At 45.4% G+C, this 23,034-nt stretch overlaps 1 protein-coding gene and 1 long non-coding RNA gene across 6 annotated transcripts in view; one reads left to right on the plus strand and one right to left on the minus strand.

Annotated features, from left to right (window-relative positions):
- Positions 1-6,024: 6,024 nt before the first annotated feature.
- On the minus strand, positions 6,025-16,208 carry LOC308575400. 3 transcript variants are annotated; one of them, XR_014002849.1, is made up of 4 exons: positions 15,277-15,551; positions 11,159-11,294; positions 9,551-9,753; positions 6,025-8,675 (listed from the first exon to the last, which is right to left on the minus strand). It is a non-coding gene; the product is annotated as an uncharacterized lncRNA (long non-coding RNA). The 3 variants fall into 3 exon arrangements; XR_014002848.1 differs by lacking the exons at positions 11,159-11,294; positions 15,277-15,551 and adding an exon at positions 16,024-16,208; XR_014002850.1 differs by lacking the exon at positions 15,277-15,551 and having other exon boundaries at positions 11,159-13,142.
- A 456-nt stretch (positions 16,209-16,664) lies between these two features.
- The window catches only part of ATP2A2 (ATPase sarcoplasmic/endoplasmic reticulum Ca2+ transporting 2), a 55,444-nt gene continuing 49,074 nt past the window's right edge, over positions 16,665-23,034 (plus strand). For 2 of the 3 annotated variants that reach the window (XR_014002847.1, XM_081173972.1), the window contains exons 1-3: positions 16,665-17,676; positions 18,691-18,708; positions 18,797-18,879. Coding sequence is in view for 2 of the 3 variants with exons in the window: in XM_081173972.1 (XP_081030098.1) it covers positions 17,559-17,676; positions 18,691-18,708; positions 18,797-18,879 (219 nt within the window). In the remaining variant the exon portion in view is untranslated. The remainder of the gene's footprint in view (positions 17,677-18,690; positions 18,709-18,796; positions 18,880-23,034) is intronic. The other variant, XM_081173973.1, reaches the window with a different exon arrangement.

The following is a 23,034-nucleotide window of genomic DNA, read 5'->3' on the forward strand; positions in this document are numbered from 1 at the left end:
CACCTTGGGCTGCCAAGCATCGTGGCCTGGTGGAAAGAGCACTCTGAGGGCCTGGGTGAAATAAATGTTTAGAATCACATGGATGCAGGCCCAGCAGCAAGGGTCAACATGGCCAGGTATCTGCTGAAATCTACTGTGACCACTGACAATAAGGGATGTGGGTGGCGCTGTGGGGTAAGCCACAGAACCTAGGACTTGCTGATCAGAAGGTCGGCGGTTCGAATCCCCGCGACGGGGTGAGCTCCTGTTGCTCAGTCCCTGCTCCTGCCAACCTAGCAGTTCGAAAGCACATCAAAGTGCAAGTAGATAAATAGGTACCACTCCAGCGGGAAGGTAAACAGCGTTTCTGTGTTCTGCTCTGGTTTTGCCAGAAGCGGCTTAGTCATGCTGACCACATGACCCGGAAGCTGTCTGCAGACAAACGCCGGTTTCCTTGGCCAGTAAAACGAGATGAGCGCCGCAACTCCAGAGTCGTCCGTGACTGGACTTAATGGTCAGGGGTCCCTTTACCTTACCGTGACCGCTGACAATATTACTCTGGAGCAAGGATGGAGACTCACTGAGGGAGTGAGGGCCGTGAAGGATGTGTTGAGGCATCTGTTCCTCCACCTTCCCTAGGGCTGCCAAAGACCTGTGTGCCCTGAGGGGAGGCAGAAGCCAGGAAGTCCAGGCCAGTGAGCAACACACACCATTGGCTCCCAGTTGGCCCGGGAGAGGAGTCTGACATTCTACATTTTATGCAATTTATTTGGCTTTAGTGTTTTAAAATTGTAAACTGCCTTGGGGGCCTTGTCAGAAAATCAGTATATAAATCCAATCAATTCATAATAAAGGCCCTCCAAAACCCGAAACTGACACCGTGGATGCTCAGGGAAATAAAATGCCAAACAAATTAAAATGTTAAGATTCTTCTGAAGGGATTCATTGCCGTGGCCTTGTTTTAGGAAGTGCATGGATTTTTTTCTGTTTACACAGGGTTGGGAAACTCTTGACTGTGATCTTATACGTATAAGTGCCACCTGAACAAAACGCTGTCAGGCACAAGGGGAATATGGCAGATCCACACCACACATTTAAAGCGCATATGGCTACCCCAAAGAATCCTGGGAGTACATTAGTAGTTTGTTAAGTGCTGGGAATTGTTGCTCTGTGAGGGGAAAAGACAGTTCCCAGGATTTCTTCAGGGAAAGCCATGGACTTTAAATGGGCACTGGATGTTTTAAATGTATGATGTGTCTATGCAGCCACTGATTCCTGTTTCTTTACACTGCGGTGGCCAAGCTGTGTAAATGCAGATGTTTCTGGACTACAACTCCCAGTGCTTTTCCAGCTGCACTGGCTCCCGGTGAAGTACAGGGTCAGATTTAAGGTGCTGCTTTTGACCTTTAAAGCCCTTCACGACCTAGGACCCTCGTACCCACGGGACTGCCTCTCCCGGTCTGCCCCACGGAGAGCCTTAAGGTCCATAAATAGCAACACCCTAGTGGTCCCGCAGGCAGTGGAAGACAGGAGTGCCTGGCGTGCTCTGGTCCAGGGGGTCACGAAGAGTCGGACACGACTAAACAACTAAACAACAAGTGGTCCCGGGCCCTAAGGAAGTTAGATTAGCTTCAACCAGAGGCAGGGCCTTCTCAACACTGGCTCCGGCCTGGTGGAGCGCTCTGCCTCATGAGACCAGGGCCCTGCAGGATCTGATTTCTTTCCGCAGGGCCTGTAAGACAGAGTTGTTCCGCCTGGCCTTTGGCTTGGAGCCAGTTTGATTCCCTCCCCCTCTTTCTTTTTCCTTTCTCCTCCTGCGATGAGGCTACATTTTAATATTTTAATGTTTCAATATTTTAATGTTGTATTTTAATCTTGTTTTTGAGTTGTATTCATTCAACTTGTTTTTATTATTGCTTGTTAGCCACCCTGAGCCCAGCCTTGGCTGGGGAGGGCGAGGTATAAATAAAAATTATTATTATTATTATTATTATTATTATTATTATTATTATTATTATTATTATCCTTGACCACCAGCTATGCTGCCAGGGTCAGTGGGGAATCTAACAACAGCTAAAGTGTCAGAGGTTCCACATACCTTCTGAACATACTGTGCAGATAGGCGATAACAGGCACCAGGAGGAGGAATGACTGAAAATTTCTAGCCATTGTGTCTAAGGGAGCAAATTCCTCACACAGAATAAATAAAAGTGATGTGCTGTTTCCAGTTATGACAAAGCAGGTTTCTTACCAGGAATCCGTTCTTCTGGTTTCCCTGCCTCCCAGATATTGTCCTGCTATAACCCACATGAAAGCCCCAGAGAATGACTGTTTGAGGTCATCACACTCAGGTATGCAGCAAAACTGGCTACAAAACATGACTAGCTAAATTTCTAGTATTTTGCTTCTTACTCCACACATACTTCATGGTATCCTCAAGAGAAAGAGAAAAGAAAATCGGTTGTGTTGTTTACATTTCACAAAGGTAAGATCCAGCTCCCTGCTGAAATTCTATGCATGCTTTTTTGGAAGTAAGACCTGCTGAACAAAATGGTGCTTACCTCTAAGTAAGCATGCATAGAACTGAGCTGTTGGAAAAGGGAAACCATCATTTGTAAAAGGAGACCAGCACTCTGTCAGAGCTGGCAATTGGAAAGGCACTTGCTGTAGAAAAAGGTTCCTGCAGCTACCCTAAGATAATTCCTCTTGGCTTTGAAGTGAAGTATGATTTGTCTTTCCCTCTGTGCTATGTGCAGACTTCTCAAGCCTGTCAGTCTCTAATCCAAAAATGTTAAACGATTTCCTTCCCATCCTGTGCCCCTCCTCCCCCCATCCCCAGGACAACACGAGCTCTGAGGTCAACACTGTGTTGTCTGGCTGCTGATTCAGGCTGCACACAGAGGTTGGTAATTAACTACAGCTTCCTGGTCAGGTTCTTAATACAGGCCTGCAGCAGGGCTGGGTTTTCTTTTTTGGTTACTAGTCCATTGGGAAAGAATGGGGAATCTGAAAGCTGAGTGCAGGATTAGCTCACTGGGCTTGAATAAAAACACAAACACCAATCTGTCCTCTATCTGTATGAAAGTCACCTTCCCAGCCTCGAGTGACCAAGAGCAGGACAGGCTGTGCAGCTGAAGATAGGTCACTAGGAGCAGGGGCCATCTTTGACCCTCCCTGACAGTATACGCGATGGATCCCTCGTATTTTCTCTTGCATAAGGTGCTGGTCACAATTCATTTTTCCTGTGAAAAGAATTTGGGTATGTTATGCAGAGGGCAGCACCTGCTTCTCAACGCTGACCACTAATCAAGATCCCTCAGGGGTGGTGCAGGAGGTGTCTGTGTGCAGACCACCCAGAGGCACACACGTCACCTGCAAGGCTTCTTCTTACAGTGTACAAGCCCAGCACTCTCCTCAGCCCTGTCATAATGACATGCATTTTGCCATTTACTGATAAAATACAAGGTCCCCACGCTGAAAACTGCAGTTAGGGTCAGCTAGCAATTACCCCAGGAGGTGACTGGTGCACATCTCCTATAAATTAATTAGCTGAGACGTAACCAATCAGCATCACCCAGGAAAACAGGTGCAGCTTTAGAACGGGTTGAATTCCGAAAGGGAATCCTCAGATAAAGGTGCAAGAAAGCAAACTGAATGTACTCATATATCAAAGTCGCAGGAAAACATCTCCACTGTATGTCAACTCCCCCAACCCAGACGTGAGGTATGGGATTTCCCGATAACCTAGCCAAATTTCACATTTAGTGCCAGGAAATCCTCCTGACTGCCAGCCGTTGAGAGGTTAGAGAGATTAGGGTTTACATTAGATGTTTATTACTCCAGTATCACTTCCTCAGAACATTAATGGGTCATCTAATCCAAAGAGGGCAATGAGCAATTCCCCTAATAATGCCTTTGCAAAACTTTCGTGACAAGCCTTCCTTGTTTAGATTTTTAAAGCCTGGCCATGAAGTCTGATTGTTCCTGTAGCTCCGTGATTTCCTGTCATTTAAGTGTTAGGTGGCTTGTCTGCTGTTTGGTACTGGGTGTGTTCCTTAACAGGTTCTCAGCCACAACAACAGTTGTAGTCAAGACTGATACCAAGAGTCTCTCCTGTGGAGCTGCCTTAGACTGCTGGAACTGTATAAATCATGGAGGAGAAAACATATTTCATTGGGGGAGCTCACTATGTATACAACATACATTTAAAAGCTCCCTCTACACACACACACACACACACACACACACACACACACACACAATCCTGCACATTGTAGTTTTCTCAAGCAGCTACAATTCCCAGCAGACTTTCCCAAAATCAGTGGCATAGCGTGGGTTGTCAGCACCTGGGGCAAGGCAAGTAATTTGTGCCCCCTAACCCATGAGCCAGGTAGAGGCAGAGAGCTGCGAGTGCGAGTGCGCCCCCCCCCCGATGTTGCGCCCGGTGCAGCCGGCCCCCCTGCACCCCCCACGCTACGCCACTGCCCAAAATTCTTTCTAGGGATGGGGGAATGTGTTTTACATGCATGGTGTGCCCCCACCCTAATTGGTAAACTCTTCTCATACCCTCCCAAGTGTTCCTATTTTCCAGGGACAGTCCCTCTTTCCCCCGCCACTGCCACTGCTGCCAGGTTTGGGGAGGAGGATGAGCTGCCACTTGTCCCAAGCGATGGTGGCTGCGGCTGCAGGAACTATGAGGCTGCATCCCGTTGCCTCTCCATGGCCACCGCTGCTGTTCAGCGTGTCACTGCCAGACAAGGCCAATGTGTTTAAAATACCTTTGTCCAAAACCAAGACTGAAGCTGAGATCTCTCAATGTCCAACGTCATGCCATTGACCAGATTCTGTACTGCCCGTGGTTACACAGCTCCATCCCCAGCCAGACTTTCAGCCTAGTGGGCAAAGAAATGTGCAAGTGTGGAAGAGCTTGTGGAATGAAGCTTCTGACAACCGATGCTTTAGTATTAACGGCACAGAATAGATTAACTTTTCCTGACTGCACTGAGAAGCCACAGATATTTTAATGGAATATTAGCAGCTTTGCATCTAATTACTTCCAAACCTCCCAGCGCTCTCCCTTGCATACACACACATACACATTAGGTCACACATTTTGCTCCCAGTTAATTATTTTCTATTTTGGTATGGTCTAAGGCGAGAAAAAGCTGATGGGTTTGCTGGGAAATGTTGAAGCTATTTTTATGTATTTCTCTTGCTCTCCGCAGTGGCTCCTGCTCCCTGGAAACAACCTTGAAGGACTTCCAGGCACCTGGTGCCTCTGATTTCAGCTATTTAAAAGCTGGCAGCTCTGCTGAACGTCCCGTAATGATGCCCATCCAGTTCCATTCGCCCAAGGAAAACATTCATGTTCTGCAACCATTAGTAGTAGTAGTAGTAGCAGCAGTAATTTATTAGGATATTCTGCCCTTCATTACAATATCTCAGGGCGGTTCACAAGATAAAAATACAAGGTAAAAGCACAAATAAATAGTTTGAATAAAAACAACAAAACAATAATGCCCCCTCCCACAAACACATTTAAAAGGCTGTAGAATATTAATCAGCCTTGTACAGGGATTGGCCACAAGCGGCCCACGTGGATCATTTAACTGGCCCACAATCCACTCCCAAACCGCTGAGCAAGTCCCCACGCACTGTACTAAACCGGCGCAGCACAACGCGGGGACTCATGTCTGTGCAGATGCAAACGCCAGAAATCGTGGGCAATCCGGCCCACAGACGGATCTCCGCTGGAGTGAACCGTCCCAGATGAGGTAAACCTTGCTGAGCCCTGGCCTTCTATAACCAAAAAATACAAATATATAATACAAATTAACATATAATGCTTAAGAACAATTTAAAACATCCCCACAAATAAACAACATCCACCCAAGTTAAAACCCCATCCCCATTAAAACGATAGTTTTAGCACAACAGGGCAGGGCTGGCCCATGTCCTCGTTCCACCCCCAAGGTGCCACCCCTTGACTTGTCAGTTTTCTTGACTTCTACCTGCTCACCTGGGTGCCTGTTCCTGCCTTGATTCTCTGAGTCCTATCCCATGAAAGCAAGCACTTCTGTTTGTGTGTGATGTGGAGAGCAAATGTGCTCATAAGAGGATCAGGTACTCCCAATAACTGCCATGTAGATATTGATCCTTCACCCCCCACCCCCCAAAAAATTGTATCTGGAAGTGCACATTTAATATTGCTTTTGCAATTCATGTTTGTGCAATCCGTAAGAGGGTTCTTTTATTTAAAAAAACCTGTTAAAATACAGCCAACTGTTAATTGAATTGCAGTGGAATGTTCTGAATAAAAATGCCAACTTTTTTTCTGTCTCTACTCCTATGTCTGACCCAGAAATCTAGCAAGTGAAAGCTTTCCTCATAGTTTTATCTCCATGCCAGGAAATGCTTCACCTACTTCCTATTAGCATGCCAGGCTGCTAAAGGAATTGAGACAGCCAGGCAGGAATATTCTAAAACCTGGCAACCCGTTTTTTCTGAATCAAATAACTAAATGGCTCTAAAGAGGGAAAGCTGTTGGCTTTACATGTGTCTCCAGCATAGTGTAGCTTTAGGTAAAATGCAGCAAATCATCTGAGAATAACCGGGAAAATGTCAAGAAGTCAAACAGCCTAAAATAGAAAAGGGTTTGGAGGTCAGGACAATTTCAGCGAGCATATAAATCCCTCTGACGTAGGAAAGAGCTATGCACAAGGCAAAGAGAAAAGCAGGACACTGAGCCTCAAAATATTGAGCTCTGGGAACTCTCTGTGAATGTTGTTCTCTGGGCTCAAAGTCTCTTCTGGGCATATCCTGTTTAGGTTAAATCTTTGGAGAAGGGTTGCAGAACCTGTAACCCTCCAGATGTTGTTGGACTTGTGACTCCCATCCCGGTTGACCATCCTGACTGGGGCTGATGGGAGTTGGAGTCCAACAACATCTGGAGGGTTATAGGTTAGGCCCCCGTCTAAGTGGCTGGGTTTTAGGAGAAACTTGTCAATGCAGAGCCAGCTCACCCATTAGGTGGGGTGAAGCAGCTGCCTCAGGCAGTGGAAGTGCAAGAGGCGGCACCACTCTTGCCCCACCACTTCCACCACCACTGAAACATCCCCCCCCCCCACTGAGTTCCAATGACAGGCAAGTGTTCTGGCATGCAGCATTGCTACTCATCTTCCTTGCCCCTGGGGCAGAGAAGTCAAGCACCAAGGTCTTGTGGAACATTCCCTGCTCTTGCAGAATTCAACAAGAGGGGGCAGTTTTCGGCACACAGTGGAAGGGGGGAGCACAGCGGCAGGGAGGAAGCACATTCCCATTTCACCTCACCTTGTTAATATAGAGCTTTTATTGTCATATATTTTTGAGGGCTGAGAGAGTTGAATTCATTTTAAAAAGAAACATTATAGAGGCAATGTCAGTAAGAATAAACCTACTGAGAAAATGTCATACAGCAAACTGTTGCTGGCAACACAGAACCAAAAATGAAAGTGCAGAGCCTGAGAGGGGAGTCAAGCACTTCTTTGCATGGCAAACCAAGATGGCCAGTATACAGTACATTAGTAGGGCTTGTCTGTGTTTGAGCATTATTTAGCTGTTAATCCGCTCCCCCACCTTCAAATTAGGCCAGTCATCTACACCCGCACATGCATTTGTATGTCAGGAGCTAGTTGGGTCTTTCTCATTCATACCAGTAGGGGTTACCTTTTCTGTATGTCCCCATCTTCTAATTTCTTTATTATATTATGCTGATTAAGTACCAACAGGGCATGCACATCAATAGCTGTGCAAGCACCTTAAGAAATAAAACCCTGCCCAGGAAGTGCACAAAAGCACAGAGTCAGACAATTGTAAATTCTCAGCACAATCCTATGGAGTGGTTTGCTTTGCATTTTTCTGATTTCATGCAAATCTGAGGGATCAAGAGTGAGCTCCTTCATTTAGGAGAGCACTGCATATTGTTACAAGCACAACCAGAAAAGCAATGAAAGCATTGAGGAAGTAGTGGCAGAAAGTGATGACTAAGCCATCCACCACCACCCCACAAAACCCCCACAAATAATCTGTGACCCTCAAGTGTAGAAGTTTAGAGATCAATTTCCCTCAATTTATTGGATAATTTCCATATTGGGTAACCCCAAATTCACAGTGGAGAATCAACAATATTGGTGGTGTTTGAAGATAATTACTTGTGGACTATGCAAATTAAATGGAAATGCAAAGACACAATGAACGCATAGTGAACTCTGGGGTGGACAAGCTCCTAGTCGTCCAAATGAGGAATAACCAGGGAACAAACAGCAGAAATGAGAAATGCAAGTCTTTCTAGAAGCCATAAAGTTTTCTTTTTATTTCTCTGCAATATAATATTCTGATTTGAGGAGCAGCCTTAGCAGTACAGAGGCAAGGCAAGTTTCAGTAGCACCCTGGAGAACTCTGTGCAGGGCTCAGGCTGAAGAATTTGGAAGAGCAGAGCTCAAATGTTGTTTCAGCAACAGTCGTTCTCAGACTGAGCCTTAAACAATTCTACTGTCGCTATTAGCACCACTTTTCAGTGAGGCACTTCTTCATTTCAATGGGCGCTGCTGCCTTTGTCATTGACTCCCACTGAGTTGGGGCTACTATGGTTCCACTGAAATCCTTTCAACCTGAGGACCACATTTCTTCTGGGGGTGGCATGTCAGTGGTGGGCAGGACTGCAGCAAAAAGTGAGAGAGCAAGATTCTCTGAATGAGCAAAGCAACCGTTGTGACCCCCTTTGACTTTGCAAAAGCCAGGGGTTTAGAAACACACATGCACACACATTTTCATCAAGACAAGAAAGAGGCAATATCACAGTTTGAGGACACATTTCAGGCAGCCAAAAGCACCTGGGCTAGTGGTGTAGGACTGGAGAAGGCTGTGACTTGCAATAAATATTCAGTACACAAAATTGACAAGATAAAATCATCCCATTGTGACTTCACCACAAACTTCATGTCCAAAAGGAATTTGAATTTTTAAATAATGTATGTGTGTTGCATTTATTAGTGACCCACTACCCAAGGTTGTATAGAAAATGCACAGCATAAAATAGACTACAAGAATAATAAGATCAACCAGTAGCAGCACAAAAACACAAAAACGCCAAGTGACATCAGAGAAAATATCAACACAATTTAACAAAAATTATATAATCCAGCAGCTAGCAGAAATCCACACAGAGCTAAAGCCACACAGCCTAAAACAGTGAAATGCAGATAATTAACTGGCCTTGACAGAGTGAGGGACTTGACCTGGTGCTGAAAATTTGGTGCCAGGTAAGCCATTCTGGGGAGGGTATTCCATAACCAGGAACTACCTCTCAAAATTCTTTCTCTTTGCCACCTTTCATATATTAGCTTATGGGGATACTGGGAAAAGGGCAACTGATGATCTCAGGATCCAGGTAGGTACATACAAAATTCAATCACGCAGAGGCAATGGATAGGACAGTTTTGAAAGCTGGTTCCAAAACAGGAATGTTCCTGACAAACAAAATATTAATGTGGAGGCTGGGGGGGGGGGGAGAGAATTAAAGAAAGAAACATACCAACAACCCAGACTTTGACTCTTCATCCCACAGCTCATAGAAACTGATTCACCGGCATTACTTATATTGTGAACAAATGCAGAGAGGGATGAACAGCCCCGTTGGAAAAGTCATTGAAATTCAGCTGCTGCCTTCTGAAGCCATAATCTCAGGACTCTTGCCAGTTTCAACCTCCTGATGTTAACAGGAACACCCACTATTGCCTGGCAAGAAAGATAATACACACAGACACACAAATAATTGTTCCGTTTACATACACTTAAAACAACATATGAGAAGTTTTCCCTTACTGGGTTTGTACAACTATTCCAATCACCTAAAATGTATTTCTTAAAATAAAAAAGTAGTTCAAAGCTTTAAGCTTCTTAAACAGAGCTTGACATATTCCCATGATATCAAAGAGCAAGATGACTACAAAAATACCCAACTATAGTTGCTATATTTAAACTGTTTTATTCTATCAGAGAAATGCAGCTTTATCATCTTCTAATTTTTATGCAATTGCAGGCAATGTTTATAGGCTGCCAGACGGCAACGCAGGCCTACAGCTTTCTAATTTAGCCTCCCAGTCAATCCCCCAGACCCAGACTAGTGTCAGTGGTTGGCATAGCAGGGCAGCTGCACCCCCCTCCACTGGCACAAGCCTCCTCCACTGATGGCAGCCCTCTTGAATGTGCTGCTGGACAGCAGTGGCCATCTTACTGCTCCTGTTTTGCTACCCTAGCCTACTTACCTACCTGTGAGATGGGATTCACAGGTTCATGGAAGATAAGGCTATCAAGGGCTATTGGTCATGGTGGCTATGTACGAAGGCAGCAGCCTGCCGCTGAATACCAGTTGTTGGAGAACAACAGTGAGTGAGAGCTCTTGCACTCCTGTTCCCCTGATGGGCTTCCCATCGGCACCTGGTGGGCCAGCAGCATAACAGGATGTTGGACGGCATGGGCTTCTGGTCTGATCCAACAGGGCTCTTCTGATGTCCTTATGTTCCCTGGGAAATTTCAGCAACTCTTGCTGCTCCATCCACTCTTCACTGTCACTATCTGCTTCTGCCCCACTGTGGAGAATGGGCCCAGAGGGGAGGGGCAGATGTCAGTTGGTTAAGTCCAAAGTCCTAAATTACCTAACTACCGAGGAGGTAGGAAAGTGGGTGGGTGGCAGCTGCTGTGAGTGGGCCCAATGTTACTTGGGTACATGAGAGCCCACAAAAACAATCAAAACCAGGAGCTGCTAATGGATTCCTCCAACAACAGCTTTCTGCTCTCTCCTCCTTCACTTGCTGAGATAGCACCGAATCCTACCTGTCACAGCAGCCAGTGGAGGAGACCTGCTTGCGTGCACATGGCCTAAAATGTAGGAGGAATAGATTAGTTTCCTCTACCACCATTTCACCATCTATGTTTTACTCAATAGGAAAGTTAAAATAGTTTTCCGCTCACATTCTTTCACTGCTGAGTTATAGGATAATTGGGAACTTAATTTCTGTGAGCAGTTATGACAACAGCAACAAACGCTGAGAGTCACAGTGGTCTGGTCATATAGTGTCTGAATTGAACTCCACAGCTTAAGAACTGTAGCTAAAATTGGATTAAAACATAATGGAACTACCTGGTTTCAACCTGGATGGCAGTGGACACTTAAGTATATCCCTATTTATCCATCTGCACACATACAACAGTCTAGGCTATTGTCTGATGGGGAGAAGGTTGAATATTGTCTGCATCTATATGGATGGGGCCCAGACCTGAAATAGAAAGGGCATTGCAGGTCAGCATTTGGATGAACTGACTGAACTGCATGGGGATTTTGAATGGCACCCTCCTGTGCTTTGCTTAACTCCAGCCAAAGCCATTAAACACTGGCCTGACATTTGAGCATCAAAGAGAACTCCATTGTCACACATATTAAGGACAGCCACCAGCATAACTAACAAATCTGCCACCTTACATAATGTGGGGTGAGTGCATGATCATTTTAAGCAGATGTCCTTCTTGAGACCAAATCCCATTTATGCTTTCATTCATTTTTTTAAAATGCTTTATCCACTAACACATTGTGGCAACGAAGATGGAAACCCTGATTCATTCTGTATCTACAAATTCTCCAGTACTTCAGTGCTGGGGCCTGAAACAAGCCACACTCTCTGAACTGAAATGCCTTCCTCCTAATGCCAGATGATTGCAACTCTTTGCTAGTGAAATACCCACCATGATGATGGGCAGGATGTATGCAGATGGAAAGCTTCTGCATTGCAAAGACTGGAGTGGGAGTGGAGGATGTCCTCTGTCTAAATACCAAAATGAATCTGTATCAGTACCAGCCTATGTGCAGACCCTGAACCAAACCAGTCTTTCTCCACAAAGGAGAAGCAGAACCCAACTTTGAGCCCCAGCACAGATGGGGACCCTGGGAAGTTAACAACTCCTAAGAAAGAACTTAAATATTCCCCTCTTGAGAAGGCTGCAATAATGAGGGACCAAATGTTTGTTTGGAAGACTGAAGCCTCCATGTCCTCAGTCCTGCTTGGGAAGAGCAGGTACGTACTAGTGCATGCTCTGGATCAGAGCCCCATGGAGATGCCAGAAGAGGCAGAGCCGGGTCTACTGTAAAACCATCAGTTACTGATTGCAAATTGTTGGTGCAACAGCTGTGAGGGGGAGGCCCAGCCTTCCAGATCCTGCTGGACAGCTCCTTGGCTGCTCCAACTCCTGTCCCAAAACATCCTCCTTTGGCACCACTCAGGTTTGGAGGAAATGGAAAATTACACCCCATGGCAGCCTTCACTAATCTGATGCTCTCCAGATGCTCTCCAGATGTTTCAGACTACAAACTCCCATGATCCTCTGGATCATGCTGGAACGGATGGGAGTTGTAGTCCAATATATAGCCTGTCAGAGAGGGTTGGGTCATCTAGTGTCAGAGCAGAGAGCAATGCTACCCTCATTGACCTCATGCACAGCTTTTTCTCCATAGGAGAAGATAACAAGCAATTAACTTATAGCGGACAAAGCAATGGGATCATTTTCCATCCATTATGAATCAAGAATGCTTCTGTCTGACTCCCTATCCTCTTTCACAGGTCCCATATTGAATCTGTGTTTAGGTCAGCCTATGACAGAATGTTGGGGTCTGGTTCTAATACAGATAGATGAATAAGGAATATCAGGTCAATAGACTAGAATAGTATAATCCAAAGTGGAAGATACTTGTGTGTATATTTTAGTATTCAGGGCTGATTAATATTCTGTCCAGTGAGCTATATTTTGTAATTATTATTTCTTACACATTTGATATAATAAAAAATAAAACAAAGATAAAACAAAACAGAAAAGCTAAAAGCATTTATGTGCATAAAAGGCAATTTAACACATCCCACCCATTAGTGGAGGCCACAAAATCTAAAACACTCCAAGTTAAAGGCCAAAAGCCTGTATGAAAAGAAACATTTTTGCCTGGCACCTAAAAGTAACATATTTGGCCGTAAGGGAATGGACAATTACACTAAGTACCATTAGCCAATATATTGTATTTTTATAGGAGGGAGGGAGGGGGGAGAGAGAGAGAGAGAGAGAGAGAGAGAGAGAGAGAGAGAGAGAGAGAGAAAGTGTGTGTGTGTGCATATATTCAATTTCTTTCCTGCCTTCATATATACAACGCCATTAACATTTGCAGAATAAGAGAAGTGGAAAAACCCTTGCACTATAGGTCTTTCTCACAAACTATATTTGTATTGTGAGGGAGACAAAAAGGGGGGGGAGAAAGGATAAGTGAAGTTTCACACAGAGAGTAGGTGAGAAATTGAGTTAAATTTTAGACATAATTTTGGATCAGGGTGAGAATTATGAGATTAGGCCAAAGGTTTAATGAAAGAGGTAAATCCTGATGAGGAACCTAAAGTAGGAACTTGTGGGGGTCTGGATACGGCTACCATGAAACAGGGACAATCTGCACATGCTCAGTGTAACTCTTTGCCTTATTATCACTTCACATGACCTGGATGCTGAGCTTTCAGGTATCCCTAATCAAAGCCTTCATAATCTCTATTAAAATATTCAGGATTACTTTAGAGGTGAAAGGATATCTTGCAGCATGAGTGACGGCCAACTTCATCAGATTAATGAACAGGGATTTTATTCCATTAAAGCCAACAGGATTTCACTGAGAATTAATTTGACCTCTTGCGGCGCTGCCTTTCTTGCCAAGGTCCCACTCTGCATTCACACTGCAATCTCAGCTCCTCGGGAGCAGAGAATTCGTATGTGTTGGTCTTCCTTTTAGTTACATTTTTCTGTAGCTTGCTCCAGCTCAAAAATTAATCTGCCTGAAGCTTTCATGCTTCCACAGTTTACAATCAGCTTTGATGCCTTCTCACAGACAGGCCAAAATAACTTGCTTGCCAGTGAAGAGAGATAAATTGGTCAAGAAAACACCATGCGTTTCCAAATTATTATCCCTTCAGGAGAGCCTGATGCTCTCATCTAAATTCCACAGAGGTAAACAGGGGCAGGGAGTAATATTTCAATGTTGGTTTTAAGGGACAGAATTAGCCTATTTGTAGACCTGTCCACACGTTGATTGCATCTGCATAGATAGTTCATTCTTCTTTCAAGGTTCTAGCTCCTTTCCGGCAAGAGAAGTACTAATTTTAACTCCTACCTGATAAAATGTGTTGACCCATCATGCCCCCTCAGACAAGCTTTTATCACTGGATGATAAAGCTGGTCTAAAATCTAGGGAAGCATTTTGTACTAATAAGCAGTTTTTCAGAAGGAGCAGAATTTCCTGTTCTAGTACTGCCTTGGTGTGCATACTTTTGCTGGTTACAAAACATTAGGGGGCAGAAAGAAGGGGTTGATGCGTATTCTCCAACATTTGACGAATGCCAACACCACTTGTTTTATATTAAGATAGCCTATCATGTAGGGACGTGGGTAGCGCTGTGGGTAAAACCTCAGCGCCTAGGACTTGCCGATCCTCAGGTCGGCGGTTCGAATCCCTGCGGTGGGGTGCGCTCCCGTTGCTCGGTCCCAGCGCCTGCCAACCTAGCAGTTCGAAAACACCCCCGGGTGCAAGTAAATAGGGACCGCTTACTAGCGGGAAGGTAAACAGCGTTTCCGTGTGCTGCGCTGGCTCGCCAGATGCAGCTTGTCACACTGGCCACGTGACCCGGAAGTGTCTGCAGACAGCGCTGGCCCCCGGCCTCTTAAGCGAGATGGGCGCGCAACCCCAGAGTCGGACACGACTGGCCCGCACGGGCAGGGGTACCTTTACCTAGCCTATCATGTAGTGCCTTCCAGATGTTGTTAGACTCCAACTCCCAGACAGCATGGCCAATGGTCAGCGATAAACAGAAGCTGTAGTCCAACAACATCTAGAGGACACCACTGGCACCAAGTTTTATAGTATATATCAATACGCAGGGGTGGGAAACGCAAGAACTAATCTTCCTCCCAAATTGTAATCTGATATCCCAAATATAATTTGCTAAAATAATAATAATCTATTTGTTTGCTGTTCATTTGGACACTTAAGATATCGTAACCAAATTTTGTATGATGGTTCCTGAGATCATGTTTTTGTCTATGTTTGGATATAATTAGATGCTATTTTGAATCAAGATGGTGGACTGAACCTTTCAAAATTGCACTTTCTTTTTTAGCTTCTTACAGTCCTAAGCAATGCCAGGTACAAGGCAACTAGTAGTAAATAAATAATGTTGGTGCCACCTGCTTGAGGTTGAGGCATGGTCCTCTTGTGTGTTCCAGCAATACTTACTGAAGACTGATGATCTTAAACAGCATAATGCACAGTTGAAATGCCTGGGAGTTTGACCTTAAATAGATCAAATCAAAGCACTTTCAGCTCAGGCACACTGGAATCTGTTTTATAACAAGTCAGAATCCAGTCCTGTCTACTATCAGCTAACAGCTAGGCAGCAGGGGAAAGACTGCCCAGCTTGGAAGACCAAGAAACATTGGAAAGGGCCATTTGGTGGTGACACTGTATGCGTTTTTTATTTCACAAAGCCTTCAATTTTGTATTCCATCCTTCCTTTCTCCTCCCCCCACCAAATGATTTTGATCGGTTTTTAATCTGCTGTTTTTTGTTTGCTTTTATCTGTGGTCCTTTCAAATAGTTTGCTGTAGTTTGAACGACTGCTTATATGTTCCTTGCCTCAACTGCTTTTAATCCTGTCAGCTGTTTTTCAGGTCTGCAGGCATAAAACGGTGGGGTTGAGGGGATAAGAGTAATTAATCAAATCAACAATAGCGACTGTACTTCAGGCAAGACTGCGTGAGGTGAACATGCCAAGAGTGTAAAAAACATGTTGTATATTAAAAAGTGCTGTTAGAATCGCGCATCCGCCCTCATGGCAGCTGTGTGGAAACGGCAGAAAAACGAAGCCGTCTCAATAAGAATGCCTTTTGAGAGGTAGAACGCGTGTGCGCGCTTCAACATGTTCTCACACACGCATGTTAACGTGTTTAAACGATTCAGGTAGGCTCAGGTGTTGGAAAGGTCAGCTGGGCGTGTCGGGTGCGTGTGAAGGCCGGCCACGCGGCCCCTTGACCTGACGGGACCCGGAGGCGGGCGGAGAGGCCAACGGCCGCCCAGCGTCGCCTCAGGGAGGCCAACGGGCAGCTCGCCTCCCCTCCCCCAGCGCGGCTGGAAAGAGGAAGGCGCTCGAGAGACTTGCCTCGGATCCTTTTCAAACCGGTTTACATTGCTTTGGTTTCGACGCCCGCGCGCCTGCCCACTCCCTTTCCAAGCCAGGCCGTTCCCGGAGTTGTACGGCACCAAGCGTCAGCGCGCGCCGCAAAATCAATCCGCGGGGCGGGGGGCTCATTTTTTTATTATTCGTTTCGTAGACACCAGTGACTCCCTCCTCCTCCTCCCCCCCCCGCCTCCCTCCCTCGCGCCTCTTCCCGGCTTCTGGCGAAATCTCAGCAGCAGCAGCAGCAGGATACGGGTTTTCGCGGTGACGTCACGACGGGTGGGCGGGGCCTCTTCCCCTCCCCCCTCCCTTCGCTCTCCTCTCTCGGCCAATGAGCATCGTCCACATGCCGCGGCCGCAAGAGGGGCAGCCGCGAGTTGGCTCGGATAAATTCTATTAGAGCAGCGGCCGCCGGCTCAGCCAGCGCCGGGGAGGGGAGCCGGGACGAGGGAGGGCAGGAAGCGGGAGAAAGGGACACCCCAAAAGCCCCGCCGCCGCCGCCGCCGCCACACACAAAAAGGGGGGCAGGAAGCCGGAGAGCCGACCGAGGCCTGCGCTGCCGAGCCGGGGAAGAGCGCGCCGAGGAGCCGCCGGTGCTGCCCCGTCAGAGGCGGGTGGGGCGCTTCTCTCTGCCCCCAACCCTGAGGGCGCTCGCACCTCAGCGAACCCGGAGGGAGGCGAGGCGCCAGGGGCCAGTTACTGACTGCGAAGTCAGGGGAGGGAGGAATTCTTTAAAAGGGGGCGTCTCATTTTATAAACCCCCCCAGTTTGGGTAGCAGCCCCTTCTTCCTATTTTTGCCACCCCCCTCACAAAACACCCCTCGAGTTGGACCCCTCGCCCTGAGGGAGAGCGGAGAGGGCTGGGCGACGCACCCTTGCCAGTAAAGAAAAAAGAGGGGGTGCCTTTCTGAGTTGGGGTGGGAGGAGGGGAAAAGGGGGTTCATTGCCCCCTCACCCTGGTGGTAGCTGTGGGCCGTCCCTCCCCCCGAAAGACCTGTCCCCAAGGGGCTGCGCGAGCCTTGATCTACTGGCTGGCTTCGCCTTGCTAGAAAGCGCCGGGCCCCCTCTGGATCTCTTGTCTTGGATGGTGACAAATCCGGGGAGGAGGAGTGGGGATCCGTAGGGGAAGGGAGGGCGGCGAGGGAGGCTAGTGGTGAGCGAGGGTAGGCGCCGCTTTTTTTTTTTATTTGCTGCTGCGAAGAAGGAAGAGGAAGAGAGGCAGCGAAGGAAGGCGAGGGAAACCCGAGCGAGGCTCCATTTGCTGCTGCTGCTTCTCCTCCGCCGGCCTCAGCCATGGAGAACGCGCACACGAAGACCGTGGAGGAAGTTTTGGCGTATTTCAGCGTCAACGAGAGCACCGGGCTCAGCTTGGAGCAGGTCAAGAAGCTCAAGGAGAGATGGGGCGCCAACGGTAGGTCCTCGTCGGAGGGGAGATGCTGCTGGGATTGCCTCCCCCCTCGCTCCCCTCCGCATTTCTTTTTATCGCCATTCTTCTCCTCTTCCCTCGGCCCCTTCTCAAGGCCTAATCGTGTGGCCACGCACAGGACACATCCGCACCCCCCCCGAAAAAAACCGGCATCTGCTTCAGGAACCGGAATAAAAGGAAAGGGAGAGAGAAGATGGCTGACTCTCGATCCACCTCGTGGGTTCCCTTCCGTGCCCCAGGCTTCTGGGGCTGTTCCAGCGTACAAGCTGCCCGCCCGCTTCCCTTTCACCTTTAACGAGGGCAGAGCTGCTTCTGTTTTACACGCAACACGTTTTATATCTCTCTTTTGCCTCCCGTTCTTAACATCTTAGCCTATTGCTTATTTGACCTTTGTTTCTTTTGTTCTTTTCCTTCCGGCTTGGTTCCTCATTCCTGTTAAACGCTCTTGGTTTAAAAAGAGGATTCTGAAGGTGCGGGAGGGGGGCGAGAAGGCACGCTGCTTTCACTGTGTTGCAAAACCGGCATTTGCATAGGAAATTGTATGACGGGGCCAGAGGTGAGGGAGCTACCCTTGAAAAGTGAATAAGTGTATTTTCTTTCCTCCTTGCTTTTTGAAAAAGAAAGGTTGAGGAAAACATAAAATCTCTTTGTCTGAGGCTTAAGAGAGGTGTGTGTGTGTTTAAACACCTTTGACCCTGTGTGTGAAGCTCCATTAGAAGTTATGGTTGGCAGCAGTGATGACTTGGCTGAATTTGTAACCTCACCAGCTTGATGCTTAGGGTAAAATTCTGGGAGCATGAGGCCTGCTCTCTGTCTCAGTGAAAGAAGGCACCTTAACCATTACATTGTTTGTGCCTTTGATATTAAGTTAAACATTCTAAAAAACCCTTTAATGCAGCTGAGGCTTCAAGTATGGATCCTATTATACTAGTTTCTAATAATATCTTGTTTTTTCTTCCTTTCTTGGATGTGCTTTCCGGAAATCTTTATCTCTTAAAGAGCTACCAGCTGAAGAAGGTAAGCAAGTTTGTGAGGCATTTCATATTTCTACATGACATTAATCAGTGTATATTTGACAACTTATGTCTACATTTTTTCTTGGCAGGAAAAACTTTACTTGAGCTTGTTATCGAACAGTTTGAAGATTTATTAGTTAGAATTTTGTTGTTGGCAGCGTGTATATCTTTTGTAAGTATCTTATATTTTTTATTTCATATTTGTCTGACCTGCCATGTATATAAACTTGCCATGCAGATTCTTCAAAAGTTCTTAGACTGAGAAGTGCAAAAACCATACCTTTTAATTTGCCTTAAGTTTTAGCCTTGGGACCGAATATCATGCTTTCTACCAGAAAGTGTTTTGTCTCTGGATTTTAGTGCAGTTACTTTGACCTCAATCCTAACCATATTTTCTCAGAACAAGTTTGATTTTGCTGGGATACTGCAGTTCAAAGTTGTGTTTTAATATGGGGCCAGGATTGCATACCAGTTAAACCAGATACACACTAACATTTTTTGATACATAGTATCCATGGGATTGATGATATTTTTTTATTTGAAGTAGGATCTCCCAGTTCTTGCCTGTTAACCTTGGCCCCAGTAAGAAGGTGAACTAGTATTCTTTGTATGGTTGATTGTTATGAAACTAACTGAGACTGCTGGAAATCTTTTTTTGGATGCAATGCAAACTGTAAATAGAATTTGCATGGGGGAATATTCCAGTTGCCTTCCCTCGCTGATAATAGCAAGGTGACAGTTGTTGCTCTTGACAGTGACAAGAATGATGACAGCAGTGATGGCACCATTGTTGACCAAATTTGGTAACTGACCTTTGGGAAGCCTCCTGCTTTACATGCAGAATTGGTAGGATGGGACTGTGAAACCGGTTCTGGATATTTTTACTTCTTCCTTATTTAAAAGCCGTTGAATAGACTTAACATTGCCTGATGCCAGGTCTGTGTTTGCGGAGAAACAGTTAGATATGCAGCAAAGATCGAAACAGAGGGTGGTCATGGTTCACACATTCTGACATGCTGAAAAGGAAGGGGTAAACTATAAAAGCATTACATGTGGAGATGATACTTAAACAGGTTGGCATGGTGCAAATGGTAGTGTTCTCTTTGGTGCGACTTTAGCTCTAAAATGCTTGGTAGCATTGGGCATGTAGTGCCAGCCTAAACTATAGACAGGGTTGATGTGAGGATGATGGAGATAAAGAATGTACAGCGCTTTGTAACCTGAAAGGTAGGTTAGAGAAGGCTGGGGTTTGCAGGACTGTGTGCACACCAACATGTGCTTTCATTATATATGGCAACTCTAGAGTTCCCCTTTAACTGCAGCTTTTTGTGACGTATTAGCACTTCTGGAGAGCCCCATTACTTCCAGGAGCAGCTTTTCAGGGATCACAAGGCACTGTGGTGGGAAGAAGGGGGTTTAAAAATGGGTTATATGTGGAACCTCCAAGATAGCTCTCCCCAATTGTGGATTTATGTGGCAGTTTTCAGAGGAACTAAATTTAATCTTTGGGGCCTTTTTAGAAGCTATAAGAGTAGAAAACAGTAAATGGTGCAGAGCTCTCTTAAGTGTTTGCAAAATAATTGTGGCAGTAGGAAATACGATCTGGAAAAAACGGGTGAGAGGAGGGTTACCCCTTGTACTAATATGTAGCATAGCATGTTGCTGATCTTGAGCCAGTGAGGGTTTCAGATATCTTGACACTGGCATGTGCTTTCAAAGAAGATGGTCTTCAGTTCTGGTACTTATGCATCATTGCAGTTAGTCAAAGCTTGGCACTGATTTTTCTTGTGGGACGATTGTCTTAGTCATTCTGGTTTTTTTCTTACAAAAGTTAACTATGTATGACTATGCCACTTTAAAATGAGCGAACATTTTATGTAAAGGAAGTTGTGAGTATGAGATGAGACCAACCCATTTTGGGGTTCACTAGAATGTATGTTAGTAAATGTGGATCACTTGTGCATATTCAAAATACATTTGCAGTTTTAAAATAGCATTATTGGTTATAAACCTGATTTTGAGTGACAGTCCATTATTTGTGTTTATGATTTGATTAGAAATGCTCAAGAATTATGCATTCTGAAAGCGGACAATTAGTGAGCACTACGTCTGAAAAGCTGTGCACGTTAACAACGTGAGATGACATGCCTTGACTTACCATGCATAGAATTCCCTACAGTTATTATAGCGTGGGTTAGGTTTTCCTGGAAGAATCTTTCCTTAAACAATTTCCAGGAAGCAAACCAGTGAATTTATTTCTCCAGAATATATTCTAATATTTTGAAACTGAATCTGGGGGATGTTAATTCCAGAGTTAAAAGTTAGCAGAAAAATGTGAATAATTTTGCTCTCCATATAGTCTTATTTAACTGAATTATTAAAAGTTATTGCTATACAGTGGAACCTCGTGTTACGTACCACCCTCCTTACAAATGCTTCGGGTTACAGGCTCCGCTAACCTGGAAGTAGATGCCCTTTGTTGCGGACTTTGCCCCAGGATGCGAGCAAAAGTCGAGCAGCGCAGCAGCAGCGGGAGGCACCATTAGTGAAAACACGCCTCATGTTAAGAACAGTTTCCGGTTACAAACAGACCTCCAGAACAAATTAAGTTCATAACTGGAGGTACCACTGTAATCTTGAGGTTTAATTTTATGCTGATTTCAGTAATGTAGGCCTGTATAGAGTATAGATCAAAGATACTTGTGTTAGTTTACTCACTATTGGCTATTTTATTTTTAAAAAATGACTGTAATCCTTGAATAGTTGCTCTTGAACAATTTCTTTGGTTAAGGTTGCATATGGATGTTGAAATGCAATCCTAGCAGAAGCTTTTGAGATTGTCTTTAGAATTGCTAAGTTTCCGTAGGTCCAAAGCTGACAATATTCTAGCCTATAGGCTTTTTGACACCACACATTAAACCATAGTTTGAAGAATAAATTGTTTCTGTGTGAATAAGCTAGTGTGCTGGTGCATGCTGCTGAAAAGTTCATGCTGAGTTCCTCTGCTCTGCCACGGGGAACCAAGTAGGAGTCTGGCTTGTTGTGATATCTGAAACCCAGCTCATGGTTTGATTTTCCCCAAACAAACCATGATCAGTATTCTAAAAATAAACCTTGGTTACTACTTGAGGCTTGTTTCTCTCCAAACAATGAACCTGGTTTTAGACATCATGACAAGCCAGGATTGTTTCCTGGCAGCGTAGCAGGAACTGGGGAGGAGTGGAGCAAGAACTTGGAATGCACCAGCACACACATGTTCACATTAAACCTTTTTAGAAGTATGGTGTAGTACAGTGATGGCCAAACTTGGCTCTCCAGCTGTTTTGGGACTACGACTCCCATCATCCCTAGCTAACAGGACCAGTGGTCAGGGATGATGGGAATTGTAGTCCCAAAACAGCTGGAGGGCCAAGTTTGGCCATCACTGGTATAGTGTAACATCTGTCATGTCTGCCAGTTGGTTGAAGTGTACAATATAGAAAAAGTATTGCACTCACTCGGAGACCTGAAAAAGATGCTTCCTCACTTTTTTCCTTGAATTACTGATGCAATTTGGAATCTTAATGTTGGAACAAAGTATTTAAAGGGCCCTAATAGTGAAGTGCACTTGAATAAGCCTCTTCCCTCCAGAATAATGGGAGAACTGTGCTCCTGAGGAGTTGTGATGATTAATTTACAAAGAGGCCAGGCAGTGCTTAAAAGGACAACTGTGAAGTGTACATTAGGGGAAAACGTGGGCCTATAAATTTTGCATTTCCCCTCTGAGGGAAATAAGACAGTGTCTTTTATCTGTTTTACTGCAAAACAAGCATTTTGCTTAAGAAGAAGAAGAGTTTGGATTTAATATCCCGCTTTATCACTACCCTAAGGAGTCTCAAAGCGGCTAACATTCTCCTTTCCCTTCCTCCCCCACAACAAACACTCTGTGAGGTGAGTGGGGCTGAGAGACTTCAAAGAAGTGTGACTGGCCCAAGGTCACCCAGCAGCTGCATGTGGAGGAGCGGAGACGCGAACCCGGTTCCCCAGATTGCAAGACTACCGCTCTTAACCACTACACCACACTGGCTCTCTTAAATACAACCTTCCCCAATCTTGGTTCCACAGACTGTAGACTACAGCCCCCATCATTCCCAACCAGCATAGCCAATGCTCAGGGATGATGCAGTTTGGTCCAACAACATCAGAGAAAACAAGGTTGTGGAAGGTTACTTTAATGTGCAGAGAATTATGTATTGTGTGTAATTCTGGATGATTGTATTTACTTCCATATTCATGTGTTCAGGTCTGTAAGTCTAAAAAAATAATAAGAATATGCAACTTCCCCTTT

This window comes from Podarcis bocagei (assembly GCF_964188305.1).
Source record: "Podarcis bocagei genome assembly, chromosome: 16".
Classification (NCBI taxonomy): Eukaryota; Metazoa; Chordata; class Lepidosauria; order Squamata; family Lacertidae; genus Podarcis; species Podarcis bocagei.